Source organism: Pelophylax lessonae (assembly GCF_965119305.1).
Source record: "Pelophylax lessonae genome assembly, chromosome: 8".
Classification (NCBI taxonomy): domain Eukaryota; kingdom Metazoa; phylum Chordata; class Amphibia; order Anura; family Ranidae; genus Pelophylax; species Pelophylax lessonae.
The window spans coordinates 6499274-6525195 of NC_138775.1; the positions used below are offsets into that span (position 1 = coordinate 6499274).

A 25922-nucleotide genomic window follows, 5' to 3' on the forward strand; every position below is an offset into this window, starting at 1 on the left:
GAAGGTTTTACCCCCTTAATGACCAGGCCATATTTTGCAATTCGGCACTGCGTTACTTTAACTGACAATTGCGCGGTCGTCCGACGCTGTACCCAAATAAAATTGATGTCCTTTTTTCCCCTCAAACAGAGATTTCTTTTGGTGGAATTTGATCACCTCTGCGATTTTTATTTTTTGCGCTACAAACAAAAAAAGAGCGACAATTCTAAAAAAAAAACAAAAAAAAAAAAAAAAAAAACAATATTTTTTACTTTTTGCTATATAACATTCCCAATAAAAAAAAATAAATAAATAAAAATATTTTTTTTTTTCATCATTTTAGGGCAATTTGTTTTCTGCTACAAATTTTTGGTAAAAAAAAATCACAATAAGCGTATTTTGATTGGTTTGTACAAAAGTTATCGCATCTACGAACTAAGGGAAAGATTTATGTTGTTTTTAATTATTTATTTATTTTTACTATTATTGGCGGCGATCAGCGATTTTTAGCGGGACTGCGACATTGCGGTGGACAGATAGGACCCCTAACTAAAAATTTTTGACACTTTTGGGGGGACCAGTGATATTACTACAGTAATCAGTGCTAATATATGCGCTGTTGCTGTACTAATGACACTGGCAGGGAAGGGGTTAACACCAGGGGCGCTCAAAGGGTTAAATGTGTCCCTAGGAGGTGCTTTCTAACTGTGTGGGGGTGGGTTTGCTGCATGAACACAGGGACCTGTGATCCTAAGTAAGAGGATCCCTGTGTTCATAACTGACAGAACAGTGGTCTGCTGTGTTTACAATGGCAGACCGCCATTCTGTCTCCACAGGGAGCGATCGTGGTTGCCCAGCGGCAATCGCGGCCGCCGGACCCACAGATTAGCTTCCCCTGTGGCGAATGGGCTAGCGGTCCCGCAAAGCGACGTACAGGTACGTTGTTTCATGGGACAGAGCCGACCCGCCCCCATAAAACTACGGTGGCTGGTCGGCAAGCGGTAAAGACATTTTATATGAATTATGATGGCATATTTTACCAATATACACTAAATTGTCACAAGTATTGGGACGCCTGCCTTTACACACACATGAATTTTAATGGTGTCCCAGTCTTAGTCCGTAGGGTTCAATATTGAGTTGGCCCAACCTTTGCTGCTATAACAGCTTCAGGCTGTCCACAAGATTTAGGAGTGTGTCTATGGGAATGTTTGACCATTCTTCCAGATGTTGGATGAGAAGGCCTGGCTCGCAGTCTGTGCTCTAATTCATCTCAAAGGTGTTTGTATCAGGTTGAGGTCATGACTGCAGGCCAATCAAGTTCCTCCACCCCTAACCCCCACATCCATGTCTTTATGGACCTTGAGTCCTGACTTCAACCCGATTGAACACCTTGGGAATTTTTTTTTATTAATATTTTTTTTTCATATTTTTTTTAATTATTATTTTTGTATAGAGGGGGCCACCTTCTATCAGGGGGTCCAGGGCACTGCTTGTGGGGTCTATTGGTGCCCCTAGGAGAGTATTTGATGTGCAGTACCAGGTTTCACCTGTAGAGGTGCTGAAGGCAAAATGTACATGCTTAGGGTGCTGTCCTGGTAGGACAGGAGAGGTGTGATAGAGAAGCACCCCATGGTGTTGCTACACAAAGGACTGTCATGCATTTCAATTTTTATTATTATAAATTAATATAACAAAACAAAAAAGCGTCTTACCGTTGTGCGATCTTGAATGATTTAAAACGTCCTTTGGAGCCCCGCCTTCGCTCAGCAATTTCGGAAGCAGAACTTGTGGCCCCATGGAGGGACTCGGGCTAAGAAGGGCAGACGCTGTTGTTGGTTTCTCAGTTTCTGGGAGCAAATTTCCGTCTCTCTCCTCTTTGGGGGAATCAGTTTTATTTTCCAATGGACTCCACTCCTCTGTGCTGCTTATTGGTGGATCTGATTTCAGAGTCTCTCCTTTTGCAGTGCTCTTTACGATAGTCGGGGCAGTGTTTGGCTCTGTCGGATGTTCTACGGTTGTCAGAGTTGGGCTTGTTGGCTCTTTAAGCTCCTCCTGGGTTGGCTGAGCTGTGGTCTGGGGTAAGACTTTAGCAGTGGTGGCCTTGGGTGTGCTTGGTGTCATAGCAGTGGTGGCCTTGGGTGTGCTTGGTGTCATAGCAGTGGTGGCCTTGGGTGTGCTTGGTGTCAAAGTGGTGGTTATCTGGGTAGTCTGGACGTTGAGTGTGGTTCTTTCAGTTTGGGTGGAGAGATGAATCTCATTCACCGTTGTCAGCTCCACCAACATTGGCAGGAAAGTGGGTGTAGGTTCAACATCAATAAGTTCATCAATCTTATCGCCATAATCCGCCATGGAGCGGACCTGCAGGGCGTTCCTTTTGTAGTTATTGTTCCTTTCCATGACCTCACTGTTGATGGGCTCCTCTTGTTCATGACTGTAGGGGTAGTCATATTGTCTCTCTGGGTCGCTTTCCGTCATGTCCATGAGTTGGGTGCTGTTGTCACCATCTGAGGTGCAGTGGGGAAGAGTGAAGCACATCGGTTCTCCTCCAATATTAGGACAGTGGCAATATTTACACTCTGACATGTGAAAGGTGTGCCCGGCCTCGTACTTTTCTCCTCCATGAATGCACCCAATTCGCCCGCACTGAATACAACCATCTGTTGGCTGAATGATGTCGATGCAATTTTGGGGCAGCTCGGGGCAAGGGATAAAGTGGCAGCTAATCCTACCACCACCAGCTGGGCAGGAACACTCTGTGCTTCCGAAATCGACAAAGTAGGACTCTCCTTCAGGCACTTTGCCATCTTTGAAGCCAACATTCACACAGTCGTAAAACTGGTAGCCCTCGCAGGTGCATCCAAACTGCACGCATTTTGGGCAACAAGAACCCTCCTCTAGCACTTCTTCATTGCAGTTCACCAGAGGATTGCACACAATGCCTTTGCAGTCTTGTTGAGCCAGGGATAAGCCAACATACAAGAGAAGGACAGTGGTGGTCAGACGTTCCAGTTGGCTGATTCTAGATATCTTGGAAGCCATGCTGAACTGGTATGACCATCAGCACAATGATAAATGGCTGGAAGCAGAAAATGCCTATGGAGAATAAAAAAGGCACCAAGATGAATCAGCTTTTGAATACTTGAAATAAAATATATTACTAATCAACAAATAAAGTTTTAGCTCACAAAAATTATATGTTAGTGTTTGATAGATACCAGAGAGCTAAACCATCTGATAGTGTCCTACTTCTCTCTAGCTGATGTCACCCGACTGGTAGGGCGCATTGCTGTCTAGACTTCACCGAACCGCTGACTCAGATTGTGTCACTTGCCATTCAGACCTAGGCGGCAGTGCGCCCTAGGCGGCTGCCTAGTTCGCCTAGCGGGAGCGCCGGCCCTGGGTAGAAGCAAAGAATTAGTACCGTTGGATGTAAATTAGAGTCTGTCTTTAAAGGGGTTGATAAGCAAAGAACATGTAATTAATATGGAGCCGGTTCTGGTCCCAGGCTGCTGCCTCTCTGATAGCCTCAAAGAGAAAACTCGCTGACAAATAAACTCTGGGGTGGGTATTGAGGATCCCCCAGTACATGGCACATTGAGCTCTAATCCAAATGTTTATTCAATAAGAACATCAAAAGATGTCAACGTGTTTTGGGGGAAATGCCTACCCCTTCCTTAGGCCTGAAGCCGAAGATATGATTGGACTCAAAGGTGATATGCAAATGAGGAGACTTATAATGGGGCTTGATCTAAACTGTCAGTCCTGATCATGTTGTAAACCCAGTTGACAGTTCAGATCTAACCTCATTATAGGTCTCTTCTTTTGCATCTTACCTTTGAGTGCAATCATATCCACTGCTTCCATCTGAAGGAAGGGGTAGACATCTCCCCTAAAACACGTTAGCTTCTTATGAAGCTCTTATTTGATAAACATTTAAACATTTAGATTAGACCTCTAGGTGGCATCTCACATTTGAGCTCAATCATATCCATGGCTTCAGCCCTAAAGAAAGGGGTAGGCATCTCCCCTGAAACACGTTGGCTTCTTTTGATGCTCCTAATTAATAAAAATAATTAATAATTAATAAAAATTTGGATTAGACCTCTAGGGGATCTTAGTTCCTAGATATTGGATGATATATAAGAGTTTTGCTGCCTTTAAGTAAAAAATATATATCGTAAATAGGCGAAAAGCAGCTACCACAGATCTAAATGATAGAAACAGATCAATAAAACATATATGGCAAAGGTGTAGCGCTAATCAAAAAGGTACAGATGTAAGTCCATATATAGGGGAAAAGTCCACAAAGTGACAATGTACACTCCACACAAACATGTGCAAGGGTTAAAGGATCCAAGACCACCACCGGGCTACAAGACACACTGCCTCTTACCAGATGACATAGACCCTCATTACAAAGGTCATGTCCAGCATTCACATGTATGGTCAGATCAGCACTCCTCCAAGTAGACAGGTACGATCCCCTCCAAATGTACAAGTGCCCAAGTAAAACAAAACAAGAGTATCCTCATAGCGTATTATGTAAAGGATGTTTAATATCACGCAAGAAAATTGTACTGCTTACATGGTGGTCGAGTTGATAGAGCAGAGTTGAAATCCCCTGTGTGTTGCGGTCCGCGTCTGTATACCGCCAACAAGATGGCCGCTGCGTCTCCTCGTGGTGGCTAGCGTCGCCGTAGGCTCCTCCCGACGCGTTTCGTCATAGGCTGACGTCCTCACAGGGGATTTCCACTCTGCTCTGTCAACTCGACCACCATGTAAGCAGTACAATTTTCTTGCGTGATATTAAACATCCTTTACATAATACGCTATGAGGATACTCTTGTTTTGTTTTACTTGGGCACTTGTACATTTGGAGGGGATCGTACCTGTCTTCTTGGAGGAGTGCTGATCTGACCATACATGTGAATGCTGGACATGACCTTTGTAATGAGGGTCTATGTCATCTGGTAAGAGGCAGTGTGTTTTGTAGCCCGGTGGTGGTCTTGGATCCTTTAACCCTTGCACATGTTTGTATGGAGTGGACATTGTCACTTTGGGGACTTTTCCCCTATATATGGATTTGCATCTGTACCTTTTTGATTAGCGCTACACCTTTGCCATATATAGATATTGGATGGCCTGTAATGGCCGCTTGAATGGAACGTTATGGCGCAGTGAGGCAAGGACGAAGACGGTGAAGGAGACATTAAAGGTCTCTGATTTTTGCAGGTTCACCTTAATGTTGGACAGTGGCCCAAAAAGATTGCGCTTGTTCAACAGAGTTAGTAGGGTAATAAGCAGGTTGGTAATGTACAAGAGTAGGTTGTCAGCGTGTGCTGTGACTTTGTGATGGTATCTGCTCGTTTAAAGGCCCTTTAGAGTTGAGTTTTTCTGTACGTTTTGCAAAAAATGGCTCTAGGGTGAGCACAAAGAGTGGCGGGGAAAGGGGCGGCATCTTCTAATGCCCTTATTCAATAAACATTTGTATAAAACCTCTAAGTGACATGAACTAGGGGCTCCTCAATACCCACCCAGAGTGTCTTACATCTCTCTGGAACTCTGAGAGATCTCTGTGCTGAATTCCTAGGTCCATGCTTATCAAGGAGGGTTTCCATCATCCATTATGGATATTTAATTTATTTTATATAATGGAGAATGTAACAGGAGGAGCCAAAACACACAAAAGTGGGAGGGAGCATCCTAAACTCCCAGGTGGACAGGAAAAGATGTAATTGTGAGATCTTCCTATTGGAAGCCAGGGGTTAGTTCAGTCCACCACCCTCTACCTATGACCAAACTTTGGATTTTAGATGGGATGACCCTTTGAATACCCAGTTCCAGCCCATTTCATCCATCAGAAGGCTTTGGTAAACCCCTTTATGACAGCAATAGGGGTATACATTATACAGTGCCGCGAAGGTTGGTGGTGATGGTGTGTGTGTGTGTGTGTGGGGGGGGGGGGGTAGAGAGAGGCCCCGTCAGTTTAGCAGGGGCCTCAGGAATCTTTAACCACTTTACCGCTGCTCACTGAGGCTCTACTGTGGCAAAGTGGCTCGATAACGTCTGACGACGTAGACCTACGTCGCTAGACATTCCCCTCTCTCGGTGGCGCGAGCGCGCCGCCGGACGCTCGCTCCTGCTGCTTTTTTTGTTTATAGTGCAAAAAGTAAAAATCCCACAGGTTTGGGTACGGCGTTGCATGACTGCGCAATTGTCAGTTAAAGTCGCACAGTGCCGAATCGCAAAAGTGGCCCAGACGTAAGACAGCAAAATCCTCCGTTGGTAAAGTGGTTAATGATCTTTGGGCTCATGTGTTGTATCCCCACAGGCTATGGCACCCAACAATTAAATGAAAGTTTCTTGAGCCCCATCAGTTCAGCAGCAGGAGCTTGGGATAGAGATGGGACTATTGACTCATTTTCCAGAGCAGGTGGAGTAATCCTGTGTCTCCTGACAATTACATTTAGGTCCTGGCCTCTTCTGCTAAACCAATCCACCGCCACAGGCTCAAACTTTAATTGTAAGGAACTGCAGCACAGAGGATTACTCCCCCCCCCCCCCCGGCTCATCCCTACCTAAAGAATGTCAGGCAATATGGGGCCCCCCATTTTCTAATGGCCTTAATGCCCAGCTACCACATACTGTATATGTGTTGTTGTCTTATTCTGGGGCATGTACCAACAACACCCCCAGAACTGAGACCAAACATCCTTTCCCCTGCTGCCTCTGCACCATTACAAGCTGGCACCCTGCCTACTATATACCAGGAATGTAGAACTCAGTCCAGAATTTACCCTCTGCCCTAAAAAAGTCCATTCCCTTGAAACACGTTTGTCCCTATGTTGATGAGCCACAACCACAACCACAAGATTTCACCTCTGGGAACATTGAGAGAAATGTGGTGAGGAGACCTCTCCTCACCAACAGCTCTGTACTTTCTAAGGGCTTGCTCACATCCCTTGCATTGGGCTGCATTGCCCAGTTCAGTCCCAATGTAAGAAAAAAGTGATATGCATTACAGGGGCGTAACTACAGGGGTTGCAGGGGTTGTAATTGCAACCGGGCCCCATGCTCCAGGGGACTGTGTGGCTCCCCTGTACACCTGGATAGGAGGGGGCGGTGGGGGCAGCATGTAGAGAAATTTTTCAGTTTTTTATTTGTTAAAAAAGTTTGAAATATCCAATAAATTTCATTCCACTTCATGATTGTGTCCCACTTGTTGTTGATTCTTCACAAAAAATTACAGTTTTATATCTTTATGTTTGAAGCCTGAAATGTGGCAAAAGGTCGAAAAGTTCAAGGGGGCCGAATACTTTCTCAAGGCACTGTATCAATGTGCTAATGTATCAGTGTACCAATGTATCATTACGTCCATGTATCAATGTATCAGTCTAGTCATGTATGAGTGTATTCGAATAGCAAAATATCATTGCATCCATGTATCAATGTATCAATATTTTCATGTACCAATGTGTACAAGTATCAATCTAGTAATGTATCCATGTATCTGAATATCAAAGTATCATTTCATCCATGTATCAATCCATTCATTTATTCATGTATCAATCTAGTCATGTATCCATGTATCAATGTACCTGAAAGGCAAAGTATCATTGCATCCATGTATCAATGTATCAATCTATCCATGTATAAATGTATCAGTGTACCCATGTATTATTGCATAAATGTATCAATGTATCAATCTATCCACATATCATTGCATCAATGTATCAATCTATTCATGTATTACTGTACCCATGTATCAATGTATCCATGTATCAATATATCCACGTATCATTGCATCAATGTATCAATCTATTCATTTATCAGTGTGTCAATGTATCCATGTAGAACACTTTAAACTCCCAACACAAATCTAAAGGCGGTTCACACCGGAATTGCACAGAAAAGCGCAGTGCGATTGACATGCACTTCATTTAGAATGGGCTCATATTGCACCACAGTAAAAGTAGTTGATGCACTACTTATGGAAACTCGCTGCAACTGGGTGCAAGCAGATGCAGGCAAGTGCACTGCGTTTGTGACCCGCATTTGGGGTGTCATTAAGTTATGACAAATACCAACTGCAGTGTGTTTTGAGCATGGTACGGGAAACGTGCATGGGATGTGGGTTTCCCGCACTTCATTCTGATGTGAACAGGGTCTGATTCCCATTTTTAAAAAATGATATAAAAAGGAAATGGTTAACATTCTGCTATCACCCCATGATAATAAAAACATATAGAATAACATTTTGCTCCTTATTTCATATTTAGAAAACATATAAAAGCAACAATGTAAACTTCAACAAAAAATCTTTAAAACAATTTAAAAGTCCAATCATCATCCTCATCATCCTCCTCATAATCCTCATCATCATCATCCTCCTCCTCATCATCGTAATCCTGATCATCCTCCTCATCATCCTCCTCATCATCCTCCTCATCATAATCCTCCTCATCATCCTCCTCCTCATCGTAATCCTCATCATCCTCCTCATCATCCTCCTCCTCATCGTAATCCTCATCATCCTCCTCATCATCCTCCTCATCATCATCCTCCTCCTCCTCATCATCCTCCTCCTCATCATCCTCCTCCTCCTCCTAATCATCCTCATCATCCTCCTCCTCATCGTAATCCTCATCATCCTCCTCATAATCCTCATCATCCTCCTCATCATCCTCCTCATCATAATCCTCATCATCCTCCTCCTCATCATCATCCTCCTCCTCATCATCCTCCTCATCCTCATCATAATCCTCATCATCCTCCTCCTAATCATCCTCATCATCCTCATCATCCTCATCCTCCTCCTCATCGTAATCCTCATCATCCTCCTCATCATCCTCCTCCTCATCATCATCCTCCTCCTCCTCATCATCCTCCTCCTCCTAATCATCCTCATCATCCTCCTCCTCATCGTAATCCTCATCATCCTCCTCATAATCCTCATCATCCTCCTCATCATCCTCCTCATCATCCTCCTCATCATAATCCTCATCATCCTCCTCCTCATCATCATCCTCCTCCTCATCATCCTCCTCATCCTCATCATAATCCTCATCATCCTCCTCCTAATCATCCTCATCATCCTCATCCTCCTCCTCATCGTAATCCTCATCATCCTCCTCATCATCCTCCTCATAATCCTCATCATCCTCCTCCTCATCATCATCCTCCTCCTCATCATCCTCCTCATCATCCTCCACTTCCTCATCATCTCCCACTGGCAGGATCCAGAATTCTTCCCATCACAACAACAACATAAAATGACAATAAAAGGAAAATGAAATGTCGCCCTCGCAGCGTCTTCAGCGACTTCGCAGCAGAGGAGAATTTTCAGTCATTTGTTTCTATTTACTAACCTGAGAATTCCTGGGAAAGTTCCTCCTGGAAGGCGATTCCTGTGGCCGTCTCTCCTCTGTCTGCAGACACAGCATCAGCTCCACTGGTTTAAAAAAAAAGAATCAGGGACTGTGTTGTAACTTGAGAAGCGCAGGACCATATGTGTATGATAAAGTCAGTTTATGTTTGCCCCCCCCCCCAGGATTCTAAAGAAAATAAGTCAGATCTGCAGACATTTGGGATTGGAGACTCATTTTCTGGAGTTATAAAAGATTTTGAAAAGAAAGGCAATGGGAAAAAAAGGAATTTCTTCTTCTAACTCTTTTTTTTTTTTTCTTTTTTTTACAGCTGCAGAAAATCGCACGTGTTGGAGAAAAATGCAATTCCTTCTGTGCCGCGCTCGGCGTAGAGCGACTCTCTGGGGCTCCAAAGAAAATATTGGAAGCGCTGAGCAACAGAAAGAACAAATTGTCTGAGAGTCATGTGACTCCATCGCAATATAGAGAACCCGACTATTGTGCGACCGCGAGGAGGTCTCGGGACCCTTCGTCCACCAGGGGGGGGGGGGGGGGGCAGAGTGCCCGGGTCTGGTTTAAAGGGCAAACCTGATTCTTATTTATAGAGGTGATAGTGGAACAACATAGTTATTAATGGTTAACCCCTTCAATACCGGACACTTTCACCCCCTTCCTGCCCAGGCCAATTTTCAGCTTTCAACGCTCTCACACTTTGAATGACAATTGCGCGGTCATGCTACACGGTACCCATATGACATTTCTATCATTTTTTTCAAACAAATAGAACTTTCTTTTGGTGGCATTTAATCACCACTGGGGTTTTTATTTTTTACTAAACAAATGAAAAAAGTCCGAAAACTTAAAGAAAAACAATTTCTTAGTTTCTGTTATAAAAATGTGCAAATAAGTAATTTTTCTTCTTCACTGATGTGCGCTGATGAGGCTGCACTGATGGGCACTGGTGAGGCTGCACTGATGTGCGCTGATGAGGCTGCACTGATGGGCACTGGTGAGGCTGCACTGATGTGCGCTGATGAGGCTGCACTGATGAGCACTGGTGAGGCTGCATTGATGGGCATTGATGAGGCTGCACTCATGGCCACTGATGGGTACTAGTGAGGCTGCACTCATGGGCACTGATGAGCATTGATGAGGCTGCACTCATGGGAACTGATAAGGCTGCACTGATGAGGCTACACTGATGGGCATTGATGAGGCTGCACTGATGGGCACTGGTGAGGCTGCACTGATGGGCACTGGTGAGGCTGTACTGATCGGTACTGGTGAGGCTTCATTGATGGGCACTGATGAGACTGCACTGATGGGCATTGATGAGGCTGCACTGATGGGTACTGGTGAGGCTGCACTTATGGGCACTGATGAGCATTAATGAGGCTGCACTCATGGTCACTGATAAGGCTGCACTGATGAGGCTACACTGATGGGCACTGGTGAGGCTGCATTGGTGGGCCCCAGTGAAGCTACACTGATGGGCATATATGAGGCTGCACAATGAAGCTGCACTCATGGGCACTGATAAGGCTATACTAATAGGCACTGATGGGGCTGCACTAATGGGTACTGATGAGGCTGCACTGATAGGTACTGATGAGGCTGCACTGATTGGCACTGCTTTCTGAAAGCTCAGACAAGCTTTATATATTCTGGACTTTGAATGGCTGTAGAGAAGAGAAGGTGTACCAGTTCCTCTCCTGGACTGAAATGGCTTCCTCTGATTTCACTGCACACTGTGAGCGACTCACCATGTGCATTAGTAGCTGCAGCAACTCAGATAGAGCCCGCCCTATTTCCTGGCTGGAGGACATCCAACGTTATCTAGCCCCTTTCCTCCCCCTGGCCTGACTGTCCCTGGCCCACCCCTTTCATTAAATGGATTATAGTTCTTTCAATCATAGAAGCTCAGCATCACATGGGGGCGTTAACTATGCAAATGCAGCCTGCCTAGGAACGCCCACTCCTCCAGACTAACACCCATCAAGGCATTTGATATTTGCATAACTCCTCCCACTGCTTGTATCAGGACTGAGGGCTCTTGAGAGGAGGCAGGGTGCTGTGATGTTTTCCGGTCGGCCCCTCCCACCAGCCATGATCTGCTTACATTGCATAGAGAAGCACCGATACCAAAAAAGTGTAAGCTTTAACGCCCTCACGCTGCACATATGTGTCCATAGTTGGGACAAACTGTCGTAGACAGCACCCAGTCTCTAGTAGTGATGGGAAGCCATTGGGATGGGATCCCGATCATGTGACCACTGTGACAGCCAATCACAGTGAACCTAGTAAAAGCCTCAGGTCCCCGCTCCGGCCTTTACATCCATATCCAGTGGATTCCATCCAGGGTGCAGGCTGGGTAAAGAGTCTGTCTAAACTGCTTCCAATATCTAAGAGCAAAAATAGTGAACTGCAAGACGCACACCAAGAAATGCCATTCATCAAGGAGATGATAGTAGCCTAAGTCTATCTCCATCCCGGCCCCGGGGTTGTGTGTGGCTGGGATGGAGATAGACTGAGGTTGCTATCATCTCCTTGATGTACAGAATTGCTTGGTGTGCGGCTAGCCAATCACAGTGATTCAGCACATTCGGTATCACTCACCACACCCTGTTGGAATTCGAGCTAGGTGATTCCTGGGTAGATCCGAAGTAGCTGAAACTCACAGAGGCTGCGTGGTCACACCCCGAATACGTTTCGTCATCATGTCTTCATCATCGGGCGTGGCCATACGACCTGGCCTCTCCTACTTCTACTCTAGCAGACAGGAGTGTAAACCCCTTCCGCCTATTTGTAAAAACGTTGTGTCAGGACCGGTTGATGAGGCTGCTCGTCGGAGGCTGCCACAATGGATTTATTTTGTTTGGTGTCACGGGAACCTGGGATAAGCTCCTTCCCCTTCTTCTGACTCTTCTACGATCCAGACTTTGCTGATGTGGACCTTTGATACTTTCTATTATATATCTGGAGCTCTCCTTAGATGGCAGTCCTCACGGTTGGCTTCACTTATTTGTTGTGTTGGTTTAACCCCTTGGATATCTTTATATGAGGGATGGTGGCTATCCATCGGTTCATCTTCCTTTGATTTTAAAAGACCTTTACAGATCTGTGAATACATACCTTCCAGTTGAGATTATGGCTTTATAAGGCAGACAATGGATCATACTTTTGATGATCTATATTTTAGTTTATTAAAACTAGATATACATGGATCCTGAAGAAGCCCTGGATTCGGGCAAAACGCGTTGACCCAGAGCCATATGTATTCAGCCACTCATTTTCCTACACGGGATGATCATGATACTTGTCTGTTATAGCACTTTGAACATAATGAATATATACATGTTTTTTATGTATTTTTTGTACTAATAAATTGGATTATGATTTTAGTAATTTATGTATCAGTATAGTAATTTGTAATTGTTTTATGTCTTGTTGGGCACCTAAAAATCCCCTTTTTACTACGATCTCTTCTGCTTGAAGCGAGGTGGAGACTCTCTGCTTAATGTATCTATCTAGTTGGGGATAGTTCCGTGATATTTCTGATTACAGTGTCCCCCCTCCCCCCACCACCTATTCATCTAACTCTATTAACCACTTCATGCTCGCAATATACCTGAAAGACGGTTACAGCGCAGGCCTAAAATGCCGGGAACATGTACCTGGATGTCCTCTCATTCTCGCGCTTCCTTGGGACTCGGCTGATCACAGATCAGAGTAAAGGGCTGATCCCGGTGTTCCGTGAAAAAACCATACCCGTGAGAAAACCATACCCTCGTCACTTCCGGTTCCGCTACGGAGGGTATGGATTTCTCACGGTAGTTAAACTTGTGGCGGGTACATTAAAACACTTCGGGTGCAACATAAATCATCTCCGCTCCTATCGCTGTAACATCCCTCATCTCCGGTAATAAATATAAAAGCGGATCACGGAGCCGCGATCGCCGTCACATTTACATCTCATACACCCGTCACCGCTTTTATATTTATTATCGGAGATGAGGGAAGTTACAGCGATAGGAGAGGACATGATTTATGTTGCACCCGAAGTGTTTTAATGTACCCGTCGCAAGTATAACATTAGACACAGTGCCGTGATAATTTCATTCCCACCGAGCATGCGCACTTCTCAAATTCTTTCTTCTTCAATCACGTATCCGGGGCTCTGAGCATGCGCACTACTGCGCTGCTCAGCTGTTTCAGACCGGAAGTGACGTGGGTATGGTTTCTTCACGGGGTATGGTTTTTTAACGTTACACCGGCTCTTTACCATGTGATCATTTGTCAACCAATGACAGCTGATCACGTGATGTAAACAAAAGCTGGTTGTCTGCTTTTTTTTCCCTCTCATGCTGATAGCATGAGGAGAAATAAAAAAAACCCCTGATCACTGGCTTCTATAAGAGGGACATCTGTCCCCTGCTGTATGCACCAGTGCTGCTAACCAGTGCCCACCAGTGCCCATCAGTACTGCTAATCAGTGTCCACCAGTGCCACCTATCAGTGCTGCCAATCAGTACCCATCAGTGCCTCATAATCATTGTAAACTATCAGTGCCACCTACCAGTGTCTATCAGTGCCACCTATAAGTGTCCATAAGTGCCACCTATAAGTGTCCATCAGTGCCGCCTATCGGTGCCCATCAGTGCCTCATAATCAGTGCCACCTATCAGTGCCCATTAGTTCCACCTATCAGTGCCACCTCATCAGTGCCCATCAGTGCAAAGCTATTAGTGCCCGTCAGTGCCTATCAGGGCCCATCAGTGCAGCCTGTCAGTGCCCATCAGTGCCACCTCATCAGCGCACATAAATAAATGAGAAAAATTACCTGTTTGAAACATTTTACAACAAACTATGAAGACTGTTTTTTTTTTTTTTTTAATTTCCATCTTTTTGCTTACTTAGAAAAAAAAACCCCAGTGGTGAATAAATTAAATACCGTCAAAATAAATCTTTATTTGTGTGAAAAAAATAATAAAAATGTCATATGGCTATAGTGTCGCATGACCGCACAATTGTCATTCAAAGTGTGAATGAAAGCTGAAAATTGGCGTGGGCAGGAAGGGGGTGAAAGTGCCCAGTAAGCAAGTGGTTAAAGTCTATTTGATGCAAACTTGAAAAATCAAAAGTTCCCATTTTGAAGGCTTATACTGGGTACTGCCTTGGGGGACATGTACTAATGGAATTTTTTCTTTAAAAAGATTGTTTTTAAAGGAGCAGGGATTTTATTGATGCTTAAAGTGAAAAAATAAAAATTATAAATTCCTTTAAATATAGTGCCTGGGGGGGGGGGGGGTCCAGGGGTCCCCTTAGTCTACCTGTAAAGTGGCGCATCTGTAGCATGTATAGAACCCGCTGCAGCAAAATTGACAATTCTAAAGAAAACAATGACATTTAAATTGCCGGCAGTATAAACATGCAAAAAAAAAAAAAAATGGGTGGAGTCCCCCCCCCCCCTCCAATCCATACTAGGCCTTTCGGGTCTGATATGGATTTCAATGGAAACACCACGCCAAAATAATAAAAAAAAAGCCATGGCCCCCTCCCCAAAAATCCCTAATGGACCTTTATCCAAGCATGCAGCCTGGCAAGTCAGAAATGGGAGAGGACGAGCAAGCGCCCCCCTCCAACTCCTAAACCATACCAGGCCACCTGCCCTTAACATGGGGGGGGGGGTGCTCTGCCCCCCCACCACAAAACACCTTGTTCACGAGTTAATGGGGACAAGGGCTGCTTCCTGACAACCCTGGGTGCTGGTTGTGGGGGTCTACGGGTGGGGGGGTTTCAGAATCTGGAAGCCCCCAGATCCTGCCCCCCATGTGAATGAGTATGAGCTACATTGTACTTCTGCCCATTCATCATAAAAGTGTCAAAAAGAAATAAAAACACAGTTTTTGACAATTCCTTTATTAAAAATCACAATGGGGTTAAGGCTGCCATAGCTTTAACTTTGGATCTGCAGCAGAAAGCTACATGGAGTCCGGAGCCACCAAATCCCTCCACTGCTGTTCAGGACAGGTCCTCTTGATAAAAACCTGGACCGTGTGTGAACTTGGCGTGCCGTTCACTGCTCTTCCTGTGCCGGGCGATGCGATCTGCTCGGGTCGCGTTTAGATCCTTATCCAACGTTCGACTTTGAAAGGAAAAATGTTTTGTGAAAAGGAAAAGCCTGTATTGTAAATATTGACATATTTTGCAGCGTTATCGCCCTCTTGGGGCACCGCCATCAAATAAATACCAGCTTCCTCCTTCCCGTGAGAAGGGGGCACCGCACATCGCCATGGTATCAGCACTGGGAATTCGGGGGCCGGATCTCAGGCTGGGTGCAGGAAACCTCAAATTACAGTTTAGCCCACAGAGTGTAATTTAATGGACGTGGGGGGAGGGGGGGTGGGATTGCATCCAAATGCACCAACTATTCTCATCCAATGCTCTCTCTGTCTGCTGGGGACTCACAGAGGATAATAACCCCGCAAGGCGGAAGGTAGAACATATGACTATAAAGGATGGTATAAGGAAAACACACAACAGTCCCAGAGGGTGAAGAGTCCTGCTCCTGGGTAAAAGCTTGCAGTGCAAAAATCCTCCACCAGAGGTAACTCTAACTGCTCACCTCACTACTACACCCCTGAATCAACAGGTGGGTCAAACTTTTGCCCTCCGGGGTAACAAATGAATAAAATGGGTATTCCTGCGCACATCCACCACAATAAAAGGGATAGCCAGGGATCGTACAATACTGGAAGGAACCAGTCTGTCTCTCAATAGATTCCAATTCCGGACTCCATAGCGTATATCATATGCAAAGGTAAAACATATATATAGTGCTCTCTGCTCCAACCATCATGTTTATTAAAGGTTAAAAATGCACCTACAGAACTGGCACTGTACCCAGTGCTTGGTAACAGAGTGAAAGGCATGCATGCACGGATCACTCCAGGATGACTGCAAGTGCAGTCATGTGACTACTCTCCTTCCCTTGTACGCGTTACGTCCCGTGGGCGGGACTTTCTCAGCGGAAAAGCTGAGGAAGTCCCGCCCACGGGATGAAATGCATACGGAGGAGCAGAGAAGTCACATGACGGTCTTAGCCCATAGGGTTCAATATTGAGTTGGCTCACCTTTTGCAGCTATACCAACTTTAACTCTTCTGGGAACCCGGCTGGACGGCACCTCAACCTGATAGAACACCTTTGGAATGAATTAAAGCAAAGGCTGCTTGCCAGGCCTTCTCGTCCAACATCAATGCCTGACCTCACAAATGGGATTCTGGAAGAATGGTCAAACATTCCCATAGACACACTCCTAAACCTTGTGGACAGCCTTCCCAGAAGAGATGAAGCTGTTATAGCTGCAAAGGGTGGGCCAACCCAATATTGAACCCTACGGACTAAGACTGGGATGCCATTAAAGTTGATGTGCGTGTAAAGGCAGGCGTCCCAATACTTTTGGTAATATAGTGTATCTCTATGTTGTCTCATCTATAGAACAGGAGATGAAGGTGGAATGGTCCAGCTGGGACTTGTAGGGTGATGCCATCTTGCCTGAGTCAGCTTCTCTCGGCATTATGTAATCAGAGGATCGTGTGGAGTCCCATTTCCTGTCACGGTCAGGTTGTGTCGCTGTGCGGAGAGGAGGAAATCCCGGAGTCTCACCATGGAGGTGTGAGGCGCAGGCCACATTCCCGGGAACGCTCAGACGTGAGCACAGCTGGCGATGATGTGATGTCCCTGAAGAAGGAAGACGACATCTGGAGAGGAAAGTCCCGGCAATCTGCAGATCTACGCTGCACCGAGAGAACAGTCCCTGCCAAAGGGTTAAAGAGGAACTCTAAGTTGAAAATTAAATGACACAGTTGCTGTTGTCACAGGCAAGGGTCTGTATCCACAGTGAGAGATAAGCCTAGGAGATAAAGTGTTCCTGTGGCTGTGTAGAGATGCCGGCGTCATGGAGGAGCTAAGGGTGACACAGGATGCTCTGAGGTCATTGGGTGACAAAGGATGCTATGGAGTCAATGGAAGTCACAGGGTGCTCTGGTGCTTTGGTTTGAAGCAGGATGCTTCAAGTCACTGGCTAACACAAGAGTGCAGAGGGGTCACAGAGTGACTGGAGGTATAGGAGCACTGGGGTCACTGGAGACACTGGAATCACAGGAGAACTGGAGTTCACTGGAGACATTGGGGCCACAGGAGCTCGGGGTCATTGGAAACACGGGTGTCACTGGGGTCCCTGGAATACACATGGAGTACTGGGATCACTAGACATAATGGGATCACAGGGGCTCTAGGGTCACTGGAACACTGGAGTCAGAGGAAAAAACAGTATCTCAAAAAAGTAAGTACACCCCTCAAATTTTTGTAAATATTTGATTCTATCTTTTCATGTGACAACACTGAAGAAATGACACTTTGCTACAATGTAAAGTAGTGAGTGTACAGCTTGTATAACAGTGTAAATTTGCTGTCCCCTCAAAATAACTCAACACACAGCCATTAATGTCTAAACCGCTGGCAACAAAAGTGAGTACACCCCTAAGTGGAAATGACCAAATTGGGCCCAAAGTGTCAATATTTTGTGTGGCCACCATTATTTTCCAGCATTGCCTTAACCCTCTTGGGCATGGAGTTCACCAGAGCTTCACAGGTTGTCACTGGAGTCCTCTTCCACTCCTCCATGACGACATCACAGAGCTGGTGAATGTAAGAGACCTTGCGCTCCTCCACCTTCCGTTTGAGGATGCTCCACAGATGCTCAATAGGGTTTAGGTCTGGAGACATATTTGGCCAGTCCATCACCTTTACCCTCAGCTTCTTTAGCAAGGCAGTGGTCGTCGTGGAGGTGTGTTTGGGGTCATTATGTTGGAATACTGCCCTGCGGCCCAGTCTCTGAAGGGAGGGGATCATGCTCTGCTTCAGTATGTCACAGTACATACTGGCATTCATGGCTCCCTCAATGAACTGTAGCTCCCCAGTGCTGGCAGCACTCATGCAGCTGCAGACCATGACACTCCCACCACCATGCTTGACTGTAGGCAAGACACACTTGTCTTTGTACTCCTCACCTGGTTGCCCCCACACACGCTTGACACCATCTGAGACGAATAAGTTTATCTTGGCCTCATCAGACCACAGAAGATGGTTCCAGTAATCCATGTCCTTAGTCTGCCTGTTTTAAGCAAACGGTTTGTGGGCTTTCTTGTGTATCATCTTTAGAAGAGGCTTCCTTCTGGGACAACAGACCAATTTGATGCAGTGTGCAGCATATGGTCTGTGCACTGAGAGGCTGACCCCCCCCCCCTCACCCCTTAAATCTCTGAAGCAATGCTGGCAGCACTCATACGTCTATTTCCCAAAGAAAACCTCTGGATATGATGCTGAGCATGTGCACTCAACTTCTTTGGTCTACCATGGTAAAGCCTGTTCTGAGTGGAACCTGTCCTGTTAAACCGCTGTATGGTCTTGGCCACCATGCTGCAGCTCAGTTTCAGGGTCTTGGCAATCTTCTTATAGCCTAGGCCATCTTTATGTAGAGAAACAATTCTTTTTTTCAGATCCTCAGAGAGTTCTTTGTCATGAGATGCCATTATGACCAGTATGAGAGAATGATAGCGATAACACCAAATTTAACACACCTGCACCCCATTCACACCTGAGACCTTGTAACATTAACGAGTCACATGACACAGAGGAGGAAAAATGGGTAATTGGGCCCATTTGGGACATTTTTACTTAGGGGTGTACTCACTTTTGTTGCCAGTGGTTTAGACATTAATGGCTGTGTGTTGAGTTATTTTGAGGGGACAGCAAATTTACACTGTTATACAAGCTGTACACTCACTACTTTACATTATAGCAAAGTGTAATTTCTTCATTTCTTCTTTACATTGTTGCAAAGTTGTCACTTGAAAAGATATAATAAAATATTTACAAAAATGTGAGGGGTGTATTCACTTGTACATGGAGCAGTGCAGTCACTGGAGGCACAGGAATCACTGGAGACTCAGGAGCACTAAGGTGTCTTGAGACACAGGAGACTCAGGAGCACTGGGGTGTCTGGAGACACTGGAGACTCAGGAGCACTGGGGTGTCTGGAGACACTGGAGACTCAGGAGCACTGGGGTGTCTGGAGAAACTGGTGACTCTGAAGAATTTCTGTAAATGTCGTTCATCACGAATCCCCCTCCCTGTGTGGGCCCCCCTATGCTTGGGCCCCCTACAAGAGGACTGGTGGTCCCCCCCTATCAGCAGCCTGGCACTGGGAACACTGGAGATTTAGGAGCACTGGGGTCACTGGAGACTGAGGAGCATCGAGGTCACTGGAGACTCTGGAGCACCGGGGTCACTGGAGACTCAGGAGCACCGAGGTCACTGGAGACTCAGGAGCACCGAGGTCACTGGAGACTCAGGAGCACCGGGGTTCTTGGAGACTCAGGAGCACCGGGGTCTCTGGAGACTCAGGAGCACCGGGGTCTCTGGAGACTCAGGAGCACCGGGTTCTCTGGAGACTCAGGAGCACCGGGTCACTGGAGAATCAGGAGCACTGGGGTCACTGGAGAATCAGGAGCACCGGGGTCACTGGAGAATCAGGAGCACCGGGGGCCCTTGAGACGCAGGAGCACTGGGGTCACTGGAGACTCAGTAGCACCGGGGTCACTGGAGAATCAGGAGCACCGGGGTCACTGGAGACTCAGGAGCACCGGGGTCACTGGAGACTCAGGAGCACCGGGGTCAATGGAGACTCAGGAGCACCGGGGTCACTGGAGACTCAGGAGCACCGGGTCACTGGAGTCTCTGCAGACTCCGAAGCACTGGGGTCACTGGAGACTCAGGAGCACCGGGGGGCACCAGAGACAATAGAAATCCAGGAGTACCGGGGTCACTGGAGACTCAGGAGCACCGGGGTCACTGGAGACTCAGGAGCACCCGGGTCACTGAAGACTCAGGAGCACCCGGGTCACTGGAGACTCAGGAGCACCCGGGTCACTGGAGACTCAGGACAGGAGCACTGAGTCAATAGTGACACTGGAGTCTCTGGAGGCACAGGAGTACAGGGATCACTGCAGCAGGGGGATCCATGTAAGCGTAAGGATGCATTACTAGAATTCAGATGGCTACATACTAAATAGGAGACCGGATGCTGGATGGCAGAGCAGGTAAGTGTTCCAATGGTGTCATGTCAGGAATTTATTCTTGTAGACTTGTACACTTCCTGAAACAAACACTCTGAATTCTTTAGCACAGATCTCTCAGTGACTTTTCCTCTAGAATTATATTACCACCATTGACTTTAGATGGGTCTACTTTTGGCTCAGATCACACAGTCTGCAATGACTAACACCGCCCTGAACTTACCCAGAATTCCTCCTTCCATAGGCCGGCTTCTATGTTCACAGCTGCCAAAACCTGCCATGGATGGCTTCCTTTCCTCCCAATCTCTCCTTACAGATCCCTAAAACCGCTCAGCAGCCGATGACCAATTGGTCCATTTGTGGTCTCCTCTATTAACTCTTTCCTTTCACTCTCAGCGGTGTCCCCGCTGTATTTATTTGCTCCCTTTGAAATGCAATAAGGGGGTTAGGTGGGGCCATCTGTGGGATTTTAGCTACATAGGGATCTAATCTCCATTCTGCGGCATAATTACAGCCAGCTTGGTCTCATTAGGTTGTCTGCAATTACCACAAATGATCTGCAGACCGATGAGTGCTTTCAAACTGATTCCTCCTGTTCCTGGGGCTCATCTATGGCGCAGACAGCGCTGTCCACCTGGGGGAATAAATATTACAGATGTAGATCATACCATGAAAGTTTTTGCTGAGTCTTGCTTATATAATTGATTTCCAGCAGTCAGAGACATTCAAATACTCAGTCAATCAGAGTGTATGCATGGTGTTGACGTCTCATCATTCCCATTGGTCCTATTGGCAAGACTTCCCCACAACCTGTCAGGACAGAAGGTGGCTGAGATAGGACTGAGCGCCTGAACCGCCATAGCATGGCATTATATCGAACGACTGTTTTTAGTTCACAAAATTTCGACATAAATTGTGCCTTTTTGCACACATTTTTCTATTTCCTGATTTTCTGTTGCAGTCAATGGCATAGTTAAACTGAAGTTGGGTTTAAGGGTAAAATGGGCTTTGAATGGCTCTTGGGGGATAGTTATTATTTTTATTTTTAGGTTTGAATGCATTTAGGGGTCTATGCATTAAAAATTTCCTGTGCGAATATGTCTATCATTGGCACAGGTTTTGCAAATCTTCCCCTTAGTTTCTCTAATAAGCTTTTTTCCTAGAATCATTAGCACTACCTAGGGGCAAAAAAGCAGTATATTTTCCGGTTTGAGGCACTTCAGAAAAAAAATGACTGCATTATTGCCACTAGATGGTGCTGATGACCCTAGTGTACTCTAGGAGAATGGCTTGGATATGGTGCAATGTCCCCTGAGAGGTACCTCTTAGCATAAGCAATAGGTGAAGGTCTCTGTGTACCAGCTGTAAAGGGACAGTCTTTAGTCCTAACTCTTCAGTCAGCTAGCGTTGGGGCTCAGTTTTAAAATCGGAGCACATGAGAATAGTCCCAGTCATGCCTGCAGGCAACAAAAAGGCCACCAGATGGCTTTATGGTGAGTTCCCAAAGGGCTCAGTCCCTCTAGCAGCAGATAGTAAATCCTCAGAGCTGCAGCTTCCCAGCTAATTTACAGCGATTAGTCTACTCTCTGCTCTGCACCTAAGCGACTCTAGGTGACTCTGGCTGTCAGCACATCTAGACTCAGCAGTGTGGATCTGACTCACACTGCTGGTTTACAGCAGTGATGGTGCACATTGGACAGTGGGGTGCACTTTCCGGGCCCCCCTAATGGCAAGAGGAAGCTGTGTCCTGTACAGCCTAAGAAAATGAAGCTCTTTCCCCTCCTCCTTGCAGTCTCTCTCTGGGGAATGCAGTCCAAAAGCTCTTGATTACGCAGTAGGGTCTCTCTCCTCTGGACTACAGTTCCCACAGTGCAATGCTGCTTGACTTAGTCTATTAAACTCTTCAGCCAGCTAGCGTTGGGGCCCCGTTGTACTGTTGGTGCATAGGAGAATAAATCACCACAAGCCTGCAGGCAGCAGTAAGACTACTAGATAGCTGTATGGTCATTTTCTAAAGGGCTCAGTCTTTCTATCTAGCAGCAAATACTAAATCCCCAAAGCAGCAACTCACTAGGGATGGGTGAATGGTTCGGCCCGAGCATTAGTTTGGGCCGAATATTTGCCTGTTCAGCCATTTGCTGAAGACTCAAATTTGCAGGGTGTTCTCCCCGACTAACACCCTGCAATATACTGAGCGCTGCACAGTACATTCTGCATCCTGAATAGGCAAAGCTTTGCCCATCAGGGCGCAGTGTAACCTGGTTGTTAAGGAGCAGGGCCGGAAAGCCAGCCGCAGCCTCCTTAACAACTGATGAATTATCAACTGTCAATGGATTTCCCCGCTGACAGCTGAATAAAAAAAAATAAAGAAAAAATGGTGTGGGGTCCTCCCCTCAGTCCATACCAGGATGTGAAGTCAGGAGGGCGCGGGGGCAACCGGGTGACGAAACTAGGTGGCCCTGCCTCTTTCCTATATAAGAAATGTCATAGTGGGGAGCAGGCATAGGGTTTGTCAAAAACTGTCTTGTGTGGTTAATCTTTTGTACACTTTTTTGGTGAATGGGTAGGGGTACTATGTACCCAATACCCATTCACATGGGGGGGCGGGATCTGGGGACCCCCTTGATAAAGGGGGCTTTCAGATTCCGATAAGCTCCCTGCCCGCAGACCTTGACAACCACAGCTCAGGGTTGTCGGAAAGAGGCCCTTGTCCCCATTGTGCATTCTCTAGTCTCTCTCATGGTAAGAGAGAGCTGTGTCCCGTACAGCCTGAGAAATTGCAGCTCTTTCCCCTCCTCCTGGCAATCTTTCTCTGGCAAATACAATTCAAAATCTCTTAATTACAGTAGAGTCTCTCTCCTCTGGTTTACAGTTCCTACAGTGCAGTGCTGCCTGACTTAGTCTAATAAACTCTTCAGCTGGCTAGCATTGGGGCCCAATGGTATTGTTGGTACACATGAGAATAGTCCCAGTCAACCCTGTGTAGTCAGTTCCTAAAGGGCTCAATCTCTTTAGCAGCAGACAGTATATCCCCACAGCAGCAGTTCACCAATCCCAGCGATATTGCAGCTCACTATCCGGTCACACATAGTATTTAGTCTGCTCTCTGCTCTGCACCAGGTGACTCTATTGGCACCCTGAACTTAGCACTCTGGATCCCCCTCGAGTGGCCAATATGCAGCAGTAATGGTGCACACTGGACAGTGGTGTGCACTCACTGGTCTCCCTCATGACAAGAGGAGGTAAGTCCTATACAGAGCTGGAAAATTCAGCTTTTTCCCATCCTCCTGGCAATCTCCTTTCTAAAGATGCTCCTTTCTAATAATTTTGAAATGCAGTTCAAGAGCTCTTGATTCCAGTAGAGTCTCTCTCCTCTGGACTACAGTTCACACAGTACTGTGCTGCCTATCTCAGTTTATTAAACTCTTCAGCCAGCTAAAGTTGGGGCCAGGGCCAGGGCTGGCCCTACCATGGGTCCTGCTGGGTCCCAGGCAGCCAGGGCAAGGACAAGGGGTGGGCAGGAGGGGAGGCTGCCCTGGGCACTGTGGGCCATGGGGTATTTGGGGGATGGGGGGGGGCAAATATTTGTGCTGATAGGGGGTATTTCAGCAGGGGGGCAGATTTGTACTGGGAGGAGGGGGAATTGATGCTTAGGGGATGAGCATGCAGATTGGTTCTCTGTGTTCTTTTCGGGAGATTTTTGCTGACACATAATACTCATACAACTTGGGGTGGGGGCGCAGATGGGCATGTTTACCCTGGGCTCTGCATGACCTTGTCCCAGCAATGAGGAGAAGTTTTGTGTGTCATCAGATTACGATGCGTTACGGGCGGCATTTCCCCATCTCATACTGCCGTAGTGCAAACTGATGAGTATGAGGAGGCGGAGCATCTCCACCAAGGAACGTACCTCATGTGATTGTGGTGTGCGCAATGTGTCAGACATCAGCACACTCAATCTTACGCAGGGCAGGCTGGATCTTCTAGGGTGCGAGAGACACAGGAGTGACAGGAGGACTGAGGACAGACAGTGGGTGTTTGGTGGACCGGTCCGGTAATTAGTGTTGGAAGAACATAACAGTAGTTATAATATTTTCTAAATTGTATATTTATGTTAAATAATGGATGGGGGGCTTTCGAGGGGTGTGATTTTTTTTTTTTTTGGGGGGAGCAGCATTTCCTTCTTGGACCCAGGCAGCACAATGTCCTGGGCCAGCCCTGGTTGGGGCCCAATGGTATTGTTGGTGCACATGAGAATAGGCCCTGTCAAGCCTGGGGGCAGCAATAAGAATGCTAGGTAGTTGTATAGTCAGTTCCTAAAGGGCTCAATCTCTCTAGCAGCAGATAGTAAATCCTCACAGAAGCCAAGCCTCTTTTCCGGACTACAGCTCCCACAGTGCAGTGCTGCCTGACTATTGAACTATTGACCAGTCTATTGAACTCTTCCTGTTCAGCAGCTCCCTCCTCTGGCTGATATAGCTGTCAATAAGTTTAGCCCTTAATCTCGATTGTTATCCAATTACTTGGCTATATATATATATATATATATATATATATATATATACAGCATCTCACAAAAATGAGTACACCCCTCACATTTTTGTAAATATTTAATTCTAACTTTTCATGTGACAACACTGAAGAAATGACACTTTGCTACAATGTAAAGTAGTGAGTGTACAGCTTGTATAACAGTGTAATTTTGCAGTCCCCTAAGTGACAATGTCCAAATTGGGCCCAATTAGCCATTTTCCCTCCCCGGTGTCATGTGACTCGTTAGTGTTACAAGCTCTCAGGTGTGAATGGGGAGCAGGTGTGTTAAATTTGGTGTTATCGCTCTCACTCTCTCATACTGGTCACTGGAAGTTCAACATGGCACCTCATGGCAAAGAACTCTCTGAGGATCTGAAAAAAAGAATTGTTGCTCTACATAAAGATGGCCTAGGCTTTAAGAAGATTGCCAAGACCCTGAAACTGAGCTGCAGCACTGTGACTCCACTCAGAACAGGCCTAGCCATGGTCAACCAAAGAAGTTGTGTGCACGTGCTCAGCGTCATATCCAGAGGTTGTCTTTGGGAAATAGACGTAGATGAGTGCTGCCAGCATTGCTGCAGAGGTTGAAGGGGTGGGGGGTCAGCCTGTCAGTGCTCAAACCATACGTCGCACACTGCATCAAATTGGTCTGCATGGCTGTCGTCCCAGAAGGAAGCCTCTTCTAAAGATGATGCACAAGAAAGCCCACAAACAGTTTGCTGAAGACAAGCAGACTAAGGATATGGATTACTGGAACAATGTCCTGTGGTCTGATGAGACCAAGATAAACTTATTTGGTTCAGATGGTGTCAGGCGTGTGTGGGGGGCAACCAGGTGAGGAGTACAAAGACAAGTGTGTCTTGCCTACAGTCAAGCATGGTGGTGGGAGTGTCATGGTCTGG

General features: G+C 46.3%; 1 protein-coding gene across 1 annotated transcript in view; it reads right to left on the reverse strand.

Annotated features, from left to right (window-relative positions):
- FBLN2 (fibulin 2) overlaps window positions 1-25922 on the reverse strand; it is a 119375-nt gene that overhangs the window by 92061 nt on the left and 1392 nt on the right. The window contains exon 2 of the mRNA XM_082265699.1: window positions 1695-3075. Coding sequence (XP_082121825.1) covers window positions 1695-3021 — 1327 coding nt within the window. The 5' untranslated portion in view covers window positions 3022-3075. The remainder of the gene's footprint in view (window positions 1-1694; window positions 3076-25922) is intronic.